Source organism: Bos indicus x Bos taurus, chromosome 21 (genome assembly GCF_003369695.1).
Source record: "Bos indicus x Bos taurus breed Angus x Brahman F1 hybrid chromosome 21, Bos_hybrid_MaternalHap_v2.0, whole genome shotgun sequence".
NCBI classification, from domain to species: domain Eukaryota; kingdom Metazoa; phylum Chordata; class Mammalia; order Artiodactyla; family Bovidae; genus Bos; species Bos indicus x Bos taurus.
In genome coordinates, this window is record NC_040096.1 from 4,169,770 (window position 1) to 4,180,698 (window position 10,929).

The window sequence follows — 10,929 nt, forward strand, 5'->3', positions numbered from 1 at the left end:
TAATGGATCTTTATTTCACTAAATATGTTTTCAAAAGCATATCTATGAAAATTTGAGAACAGTTTCAAAGAAGCTTCCATGATCATTTACCCTGAATTTTCTTGCTAACTTTGGTCTTCTCACTCCATCTAAATTAACATCTTTGTCACAATATTCATCTTAAACCACAACTTAAATCATGTCAGTCATCTGCTTAATAATCTTTACAGGCTCCTTAATTCTTGAAAGTTAATTAGCATCTGAAATCCTTGGCAAGGCAGAGAAGGGCCTGGGTGAGCAGGGGTTTGTCCTACTTTTTTCCAATTTCATCTTTTGAGTCTCTCCTTCACAATTTCCTGTCCTGCTGATCTATCCATCCATAGCTTTGCCAATTTCTTCTCTAACCCAGAATATCCTCCTCTGTCTATGCCAGTCACTATTCCCCCTAGTCACCCATCCAACTTAAGTATCACTTCATAAGTTCTTTCAGAAGGCTTTCCCTGTCAGAAGTCCTCTCAGTCTCTCTCTCTCCCCTCCCTCTTTCTGCCTCCTTCCTTCCGCCTTTCCTTCCCTCTCTCTCTTAGGGCATGCCCCTTTCTTTTTTCATAACCTAACAACACTTAAGTTTTGGGTAACTAGTAAGGCGATTAAGGAAGCTCACAAATATAATGCATTGCTTTTAAGCAACGTGATTAAAAACATGGGTTTAATCTTATGCTCACATACTCAGTTTTTTCCCTATAAAATGTCACCTCCAAAATGATACTTAATTATTGCTATATATTTGAAGTTCCTTCAGTAAAAAATAGATCAAATACAGCAGCTATGACTATGAGCTATGATCCTGATCATGAGTTATAGGAAATCAGGTTTTTCTAGTGGATGTTTTTACAATCCACTTGTGGAAGGTATTTCAGATGCCAGTTAGTCCATCTATCCAATGGCCTTCAATTTCCAATTTCATCAATTCCCAATTTTTCTTTACCATAAACTTACATAGAGAGAACCACAAAAATCAACATCATCAAAATGCAAAACAAAAGGCATACAAGTATGCTATGGTACATTATGCATAATTACTGGCTTTGGTATAGGCACTTAAAGATTATTCGATATAATGGCTTGTATCCTCAATTTGTCTTCCTATTATTGGGTTCAGAGAAAACTGGGACATTTCAGTTCATAGCGCATGAAGTTTTTAAAGGTGCTAAATATCAGCATGATGTCTAAACAACTGGATAGCTAAGTTTAAAAATTCATTCACAGGAAATGTGTAATGATTTGCAACAAGACATTCTCTATTCCCTGGCTGTTTTAACACTGTACAGAGTTCTTAAAAGTGTCACATCAGTATGTTTTCTTCATTATTTGACATCCAATATAATAATTTTTGACATAAAAATCCACTAAATAGTCTATTAACTTCTATACAAAACTTTCTTCTCTGTAGAATATGAAGTTCCCAATTAAGGAAATCGCAGATTACAGAGTATATCTTGAATATATTAACTTGTTTCCTTAAGGTCATAAGACATACTTTTGACAGAATAATTTTTCAAAAATTTGAAAAAGTAAAATAAATGTGATGTTTTTAGTGTAATATATATAAAGTCTCTGTTTCTTCCTCAATCTTTTAAAAACAACTTATTTATTTATGTTTATTTATTGTTCATACTTGAATATAAATGTCCTTAGTGATATACACTGAAAGAAAAGTACTTTTTAAATCACACATCATAATTTTAAACCTTTAGATTAAGAGTAAAAAATTAATTAACAGTAGTTTCGTGTAGTCAAAGATTTCTTCCTACAAAATCCATACTAGTGTATGCCTTTAAATATATCTTGCTAAACACCTATTTAAAATTATGATTTTAGTTTATTGGTAACCATCCACATTTCTATGTTATTAGAATGTTACTCAAAAAAAACTGTCCATAAAACATCTGCTTGGGAAAAAAAAATCTGAAGCACTAGTTTTAAATAAAGACCTCCAAGATTGTACTTCACACCACTGAATCAGAATCACAGCCAGGGAGTAAGCATTCAAAACAAGTTCGCCCATGTGACTCTGACGTCCACCAGACTTGAGAAATCCATGGAGTCTACCTCATGGCTCATTATATTCTTGGTGCTATATTTTAGTAAGAAAAGTTGCTAAATGATTTCTTCCAAAAAAAAATTTTTTTTTCCAAATTCTCATCCTCACAATTTCTAAAGTGTCACTCAGAAAATGAAACCTGTTTTCAAAAACCCCTGGTATTCCAGTTCAATCAAAAAATGAAAGGGGTCGTTTTTCTCCTCATTCCGTGTTGTCTTCAAGGTTCCTGAGGAAGCCTGTGACACCCACTTCACACCTCTGGACAGACAGGGACCTCCACTTTCCACAGGTCAGAACACAGAATCTCCTCGCATTAACACAGCCCTAAGTGACACTTGGTTCCCTAGCTTTCCACTCTCCCTGCAGAGACAGCCCGCCAGACCCTCCAGCACCGTCAGCACCTCCGACAGAGCCCGGCGGATTGGGTCCGGGTTCCATGTCGCGAACCCGCCCTCGGAAAAGCCACTGGACTCTGAGGAAACGGACCCGAGACAGCGCAGGACACGCCGACCCCCGCCCTCCGCGCTCTCCAGCGGCCAGCACCTCCTCCACAAGCAAGCAACCCTTGAGTCCCCCTCACCCAGAATACAAGCTCCCCCGCAACTGCGCTCTCCTCCCCCGCTCCCCGGCGCCTGTTGCTAAGGAGGCGAGACGACCCCGGGTGGCCTGGGTACCTGGGGGCCGACCGCGGGACCGGCCGGGAGCTCGCGGGCGGCGAGGGGGCCCGCTCCGGTGAGCCCGGACCCCTTCCCACCGCAGGAAGGCGCGCCCTCCGCGCGGCTCCGAGCCTACGACTGCCCAGTGCGCACAGGCGCGCGGAGCAAGGCGCGCGGGCAGGCGGAGGCCGGCGCGGCGAGGACCGCTCTGGTCACCCGCCCGGTCAGCTCGGCCCGGCAGCGAAGGCCTCCAGCCTGGTCCCGATCCCGCCGGCGGGCGCACACGGCGGGGCAGGGGCTTGGGCCCGGGGAGGGTAGGCACTCACCATGTTGACTTCGGAAACCATGTCTATGCTGGCGATGTCGATGTTCATCCCCACGCAGACCGGGGGACCTGCGGAAAGTGCACGACACGGCTGTGAGCCAGGCTCGGGCACGGGCTGCGGCGGCCCCGGGGCCCGAGAGCCGCCGAGGAGGGGGCGCCGGCCGAGCCCTCCCCGCGCGGCCGCAGCTCGGCGGCAGCGGCCCCCGCCTCCCTCCTCCGCCCAGGCCCCCAGCGCGGGGGGTCGCGCAGCCCGCAGCGGCGGCGCACAGCCTACTTACCCCCGAAGTCCGGTCTCAGGCGAATGTCGTAGCCTTTCAGCAGCTTGTCCACCGTCTCCTTCACAAAGGACATGTTCCCAGGATCGTTCACGCTGCGGGAGGGGTGGAGGGGGACAGAGAGAACCGGGTCAGGCGGCGGCTCGCCCGCCCGTGCCCGGCGCGCACACCCGCGCACCCTGCCAGCCGCCCGGCCCGCTTCCCGGCAAGCAAGCCACGACCCTACCTCTGCGCGCAGCACACCACCGCCACCAACACCGGGGCCGAGAAGATGCCGAAAAACCTTCCTCCCGCAAAGCCCCACATCCCTCCGCCGCGCCCCGGCACGGGGGAGGGGGCGCCCCGCCGCCGTCGCGACCCGCAGCCGGGGCTGCTCCTGCTGCCGCCGCCGCCGCCGCCGCCGCCGCGCTGGCCCCGAGCGGAGGAGGGCGCAGGGGGAGGGCCGGGGAGGCGCGCGCGCGGGGAGGAGCGCGGGCGCGGGCGCGCGGCGAGGGCCGGGGCGGGGCGCGCGGGCCGCCGCGCAGCGCGCCCGGCCGGGCCCGGGCTCCCGCGCCCGCGGGGCCCCGGCGCCCAGCGTCCCCGCCGCCTCGCTGGCTGCGGAGCGTGACCCGGGGCTCTGCCGGCCCGGCGCGCGGGCTGCAGCCGCGACCGCGCGGCGCCGGGCAGCGCCAGGGGTGGGCCGCGCCGCCAGCTCCGCTGGGCCTCCAGCCGCCCGCGAAGGAGGGGACGGTCGGCGACGGCGACGCGGGCAGCAACAGCGAAGGAGACGCTCTCCACTCCTCCCGACACGTCCCCCCTCAGCCTGCTCCCCGGCCTGGCCCTTTGGCCGCGACCCCCGTCAGGCGGCGGTGCAGGCCGAACCCGCGGCGGCTGCGGAACGCCTCTGCCCGCAGACCTGCGCTGCAGCGCGGGAGGCAGGACGCCGGGCCCGAGGGAAGCCCTAGCCTCACCTGCGGGGCTCCGAGCCTCGCGTCCCCAGGGTCCAGGAGAGCCAGATGGGCAGCAGGATGGCCGGGAGCCCAGAGCACATGGCGCGGCGCCTCTGACCCGACACGGGTCGGATCCGCTCTCCCCCGCAGTCACTGAACGTCTAACGGCGATACGGGGATCCCCGCCCCCGCCCCCACCCACGGGCTTTCCCGCCTGACCCATCCAGCCGCTTGCAAGGCGGCCGGATTAATTATTTATGCAATATAAAGCCATTTTCTTAAACTGGTTCCTTCAACTATTTCTCTCACTCTCACCCCCTGAACATTCCATGTGAGCACTCCCTACCTACTCACATAAAAACACTTAAATGAGTGTTAAAGAGAAACCCAAATAAGCAGGCTTGCTTTATTATCAGAAGCTAAAGTCCGCATCAGACATGGAGACCCTGGACTATCATTCCGAGGAATGGAAAAATAAGATGCCTTCTCTGGTGCAGCCCGGAGCTGTCCGTGGTTCTTAATACCAGACTAGGAACCTCGTGTTCTACACGACCGGACCAAACCCTCTGGTTCTCATTTTACAAGACCTCAAGCACCTTGGCCAAGAAACAGACAGATAAACACCACGGTCCACCCTGCCCTGTGTATCATCACTGTGTTCCTGAGTAATGTTTGCTCCCCCAGGGTCATAGGTTGTACATTTTTCTTTAAGAACTGTGTGCTTCAGACTTCTAATATTGAGGAAGATGATTACACATTCCTACTTGTGGAATACTTTGTGCAGCAAAACCTGCAGATCAAGTCCATTCGTTGTTTGATAGACTTCCTCGGGCCATTCCAAGACCTAAATGCTGCTTTTCTGTATTTTTTTTCGACAAAGCTTATGATTTTCTTTTCTATTGTCAAGACATTATATAGGTAAATATCTAAATCTAGACCTTGGATCTCAAGTTGGCATGTTTCTGGAATTAATTTTAAATATATTGCCTTTTATAAAAATCAGCAATTTCCTGAAAGGTTGGTATTAAGATAGGTTAAGAGATAAACTTGGGCTTTTCTGGTGGCTTAGATGGTATAAGAATCCACCTGCAATATAGGACACCTGGGTTCCATCCCTGAGTTAGGAAGATCCCCTGGAGAAGGAACTGGCTACCCACTCCAGTATTCTAAGCTGGTGAATTCCATAAACAGAGGAGCCTGGAGGGCTACAAAGAGTTGGACACAACTGAGCAACTAACATACACAAGAGATAAACTTAGCCTCCTAATTATTTTCTGAAAAAAATCTAGTTTTCCAAATAGATACAAAATAGATACAAAATACTTTGTATTCTGTGTCCTGTTCATGTACAATGGAATGATCAGGAATATTAGATTAGATCTGTATCTGTATCCCTCCATATTCATGTTTCAGTCTGTTTTTGCTGTTTACATGTACCTCTTTTAGAGGAATGCCCCATTGGGGATTACAGCTATAGAAAATAAACAGTGAGGATAAGGTGCTTAAGAAAAGCCAACAACATAGCAAGAGTGATCCCCCTTTCTATTAATATTATTTGACATGTTCTAAAACTTGAAAACCACATTGCAAGTGTTATTATCATCCAACCACGCACCACCTCAGATCTTGGCTTCAACTAGTCTCTGAGCCTCTTGACCGTATTTATCATCCCAGCCACTGCTTCACCGTGCAGTACTACAAGAGCCGAGGTCAGCTTTACATGGGAACATGTTCACACCCCTCACCACCTGTCCACATTGCTTTTCTCTTACCTTGCACCTTCAGGCTTCTCAGCAAAGAGGTCCAGGTGTAACAGGACCTACTCAGTACTTGCAAATGTGCAATCTGAAATGGCGGTAGAGTTAACTATCCATGTGGTGGACCTTAGATGAATGGAAGATGGAAACCAGGGGAATAAATGATTCACCCTCTATTTCTCCCTATGAAATGTCCTGGGATAACATAGTAACTCCTTTCTTTCCCCCTCCTTGCAGGCCTGGATCTCCTTTACCTTCACTCCTTTTTTCATTAGTATTACCCACCCTAGAAAAGCAATAGAACTTCATTTTGCCTTAGGATATATTTTCTTGTGAGCACAGGGTACGTCATAAACCCACTGGTAAATTATTAAAATTGTCACCTAAAATGCAGTCTTTTTCCAGTATAGCACTGGCATAAAAACAGAAATATAGACCAGTGGTACAGGATAGAAAGTCTAGAGATAAACCTACATACACACTTATGGTCACTTAATCCATGACAAAGGAAGCAAAAATATACAATGGAGAAAAGAAAACCTCTTCAATAAGTTGTGCTGGGAAATCTGGACAGCCATATGTGAAAGAATGAAATTAGAACACTCCCTAACACCATGCACAAAAATAAACTCAATTAGATTAAAGACCTGAATGTAAAACCAGGCAGTATAAAACTCTTAGAGGAAAACATTGGGAAAACACACTTTGATAAAAGCCACAGCAAGATCTTTTTTGACCCACCTCCTAGAGTAATGAAAATAAAAATAAAAAGAAATAAATGAGGCCTAATTAAACTTAAAAGCTTTTGCACAGCAAAAGAATCTATAAACAAGGTGAAAAGACAACCCTCAGAATGGGAGAAAATATTTGCAAATGAAGCAACAGACAAAGGATTAATCTCCAAAATGTATGAACAACTCATGGAGCTCAATATCCAAAAAATAAATAATCCAATCAAAAAATAGACATCTCTCCAAAGAAGACATGCATATGGCCAATAAATACATGAAAAGATGCTCAACATCCCTCATTGGTAGAGAAATGCAAGTCAAAACTACAGTGAGGTATCACCTCACACTGATCAGAATGTCTATCATCAAAAAAATCTACAAAAAAATAGATGCTAGAAGGATGTGGAGAAAAGGAAACCCTCTTACACTGTTGTTGTTTAGTCACTAAGTCATGTCCAACTCTTTTGCAACCCCATGGACTGTAGCAGATGGATTCTTTACTACTGAGTCACCAGAGAAGCTCTTACACTATTGGAGGGAATATAAATTGATGCAGCTACTGTAGAGAACAATATGGAGGTTTCTTAAAAGACTAAACATAGACCTACCGTATGACACAGCAATGCCACTACTGGGCACATACACTGAGAAAAATCACAAGTCAAGAAAAAGACACATGTACCCCAATGTTCATTGTAGCACTATATACAATAGCTAGGACATGGAAGCAACCTAGATATCCATCAACAGATGAATGGATAAACAAGATGTGGTATATAGATTCTTTACCACCATACCACCTGGAAAGCCACACTGGAATATTGTGTGTGTGTGTGTGTGTGTGTGTGTGTGTGTGTGTGCGGGTGTGTGTGAGAGCGTGTGTGCATGCGCACTCAGTCATACAGTCATTTTCAACTCCTGCAATCCCATGGACTGTAGCCCACCAGGCTCCTCTTTCCATGGGGTTATCTGGGCAAGAATACTGGAGTGGAATATATTTCCTCCTCCAGGGGATCTTTCCAAACCAGGGATTGAACCTGCAACTCGTATGTCTCCTGCATTGGCAGGCTGATTCTTTACCACTGAGCCATTTGGGAAGCCCATTGGAATATTACCCAGCCATAGAAAGGAACAAAATTGAGTCATGTATAGTGATGTGGATGAACCTAGAGCCTAGAGCCTTCACTCATGTGGAGTGAAGTAAGTCAGAAAACGAAAAACAAATATTGTATATCAACATATATATATGGAAACTAGGGGGGAAAAAATGGTCCTGATGAGCCTATTTACAGGGCAGGAATGCAGACATAGATGTAGAGAAGAGGCTTGTGGGCACAGAGGGAGACAGAAAGGACAGGACAAATTGAAAGAGTTGAACTGATATACAAACACCACTACATGTAAACTAGAGAGCTGACAGGAAGCTCCTACGCAGCACAGGGAGCTCAGCTGGGTCCTCTCTGATGACTTAGAGGGTTGGATGGGGAATGGGCTAGGAAGGAAGCTCAAGAGGGAGGGGATATTTATGTACATATGGCTGATCCACTTTTTTGTACAAAAGAAACCAGCACAGCATTGTAAAACAAGTATATTCGAATAAAAAAAGAAGAAAATGCAGTCTTTTTCTAATGTGGAGACAAAAATCTAAGAGAAACATTGTGATAGGCGTACACTGGTATAGTCATGATACAAAAGTTGGACAAGCAACCCCTGGCTGCCTTCTTGTCTCAGCTTCCCCAACAGCCTTTTGTAGGGTTGAATGAAAACAAAATCCCAAGTAACTCCATCCTTCTATTCTCTTGTCAGGATTCCTGAAACCAAGAATACTTTCATACTTTTACTAGATGGTGCTAACATATTAGCCAAACTGGAAGGAAAATTTTGATGCAATTCTTGCTTTCATTTATTTTCTACAGAAAGAGAAAAAGGTTTCAGGTTTTAGGAGTCACACAATGGATAAATTTTCATGTCAGAATAAAACGGAGATGAATGTCATTTTGTTCATAATAAGGTGGTTTTAAACAGACTAGGATAACTTTTAAGGATCCTTAAGGTAAGAAGCTATGACAAACTTAGGCAGTGTATTAAAAAGTAAAGACATCACTTTGCCAACAAAAGTCCATATAGTCAGAGCTATGATTTTTTCATTAATCATGTATGGATGTGAGAGTTGGACCATAAAGAAGGCTGAGCGCCGAAGAATTGATGTTTTTGAACTGTGGCGTTGGAGAAGACTCTTGAGAGCCCCTTGGACTGCAAGGAGGTCCAACCAGTCCATCCTAAAGGAGATCAGTCCCGGGTGTTCATTGGAAGGACTGATGCTCAAGCTGAAACTCCAATACTTTGGCCATCTCATGTGAAGAGTTGACTCATTGGAAAAGATCCTGATGCTGAGAGGGATTGGGGGCAGGAGGAAAAGGGGATGACAGAGGATGAGATGGCTGGATGGCATCACCGACTCCATGGGCATGAGTTTGAGTGAACTCCGGGAGTTGGTAATGGACAGGGAAGCCTGGCGTGCTGCGATTCATGGGGTTGCAGAGTTGGACATGACTGAGCGACTGAACTGAACTCTGTGTATTCTTCCCTCCTCTTCTTAATGCCTTCTGCTTCTGTTAAGTCCATACCATTTCTGTCCTTTATTTTACCCATCTTTGCATGAAATATTCTGTTGGTATCTCTACTTTTCTTAAGAGATCTCTAGTCTTTCCCATTCTATTGTTTTCCTCTATTTCTTTGCACTGATCCCTGACAAAGGCTTTCTTATCTCTCCTTGCTATTCTTTGGAACTCTGCATTCAAATAGGTATATCTTTCCTTTTCCCTTTGCCTTTAGCTTCTCTTCTTTTCCCAGCTATTTGTAAGGCCTCCTCAGACAAACATTTTGCCTTTTTGCATTTCTTTTTTTGGGAGGGTGGTCTTGATCACTGCCTCCTGTACAATATCACAAACCTCCCTCTGTAGTTCTTCAGGCACTTGGTGTATCGGATCTAATCCTTGAATCTATTTGTCACTTCTACTGTATAATCCTAAGGGATTTGATTTAGGTCATACCTGAATGTTCTAGTGATTTTCCCTTCTTTCTTCAGTTTGTCTGAATTTGGCAATAAGGAGTTCATGATCTGAGCCATAGTCAGCTCCCAGTCTTGTTTTTGCTGACTGTATAGAGCTTCTCCATCTTTGACTGCAAACAATATAATCAATCTGCCTTCAGTATTGACAATCTGGCAATGTCCATGTGTAGAATCTTCTCTTGTGTTGTTGGAAAAGGGTGTTTGCTATGACCAGTGCATTCTCTTGGCAAAATTCTGTTAACTTTTGCCCTGCTTCTTTTTGTACTCCAAGGCCAAACTTGCCTGTTATGCCAGGTATCTCTTGACATCCTACTTTTGCATTCCAATCACCTATGTTGAAAAGCACATCTTTTTGGGGTGTTATTTCTAGAAGTTCTTGTAGATCTTCATAGAACCATTCAAATTCAGCTTTTTCAGCATTACTGCTTGGGGCATAGACTTGGATTACTGTGATACTGAATGGCTTGCCTTGGAAATGAACAGAGATCATTCTGTCATTTTTGAGATTGCACCCAATACTGCATTTTGGACCCTTTGTTGACTATGAGGGCTACTCAACTTCTTCTAAGGGATTCTTATCCACAGTAGTAGATATCATGGTCATCTGAATTAAATTTGCCCATTCAAGTGCATTTTAGTTCACTAATTTCTAAAATGCTGATGTTCACTCTTACCATCTCCTATTTGACCACTTCTAATTTACCTTGATTCTTGGACCTAACATTCCAGGTCTGTGCAATATTGTTCTTTACAGCATCAGACTTTACTCCATCACCAGTCACGTCCACAATTGGGCATTGTTTTCACTTTGGCTCCGTCTCTTCATTCTTTCTGGAGTTATTTCTCCGCTCTTCTCCAGTAACATATTGGGCACCTCATAACCTGGGGAGTTCATCTTTTAGTGCCATATCTTTGACTTTTCATACTGTACATGGGATTCTCAAGGCAAGAATACTGAAGTGGTTTGCCATTCCCTTCTCCAGTGGACCACATTTTGTCAGAACTCTCCACCATGACCTGTTCATTTTTTGTGGCCCTAAAAAATGGCAACCCACTCCAGTATTCTTGCCTAGAGAATCCCGTGGACAGAGAAGCCTGGTGGG

The 10,929-nt window shown here is 45.8% G+C and overlaps 1 protein-coding gene across 2 annotated transcripts in view; it reads right to left on the reverse strand.

The window, feature by feature from the left end:
* Positions 1-4,449, reverse strand: part of GABRB3 (gamma-aminobutyric acid type A receptor beta3 subunit) — a 285,112-nt gene extending 280,663 nt beyond the window's left edge. Inside the window, exons 1-3 of one of the 2 annotated variants that reach the window (XM_027520813.1) lie at positions 4,287-4,449; positions 3,340-3,431; positions 3,063-3,130 (exon numbers count right to left, since the gene is read on the reverse strand). In XM_027520813.1, the coding sequence (XP_027376614.1) occupies positions 3,063-3,130; positions 3,340-3,431; positions 4,287-4,366 (240 nt within the window). In that variant the 5' untranslated portion in view covers positions 4,367-4,449. Of the gene's footprint in view, positions 1-3,062; positions 3,131-3,339; positions 3,432-3,562; positions 3,751-4,286 lie in introns of those variants that run through there. The other variant, XM_027520812.1, reaches the window with a different exon arrangement.
* Positions 4,450-10,929: the final 6,480 nt, after the last annotated feature.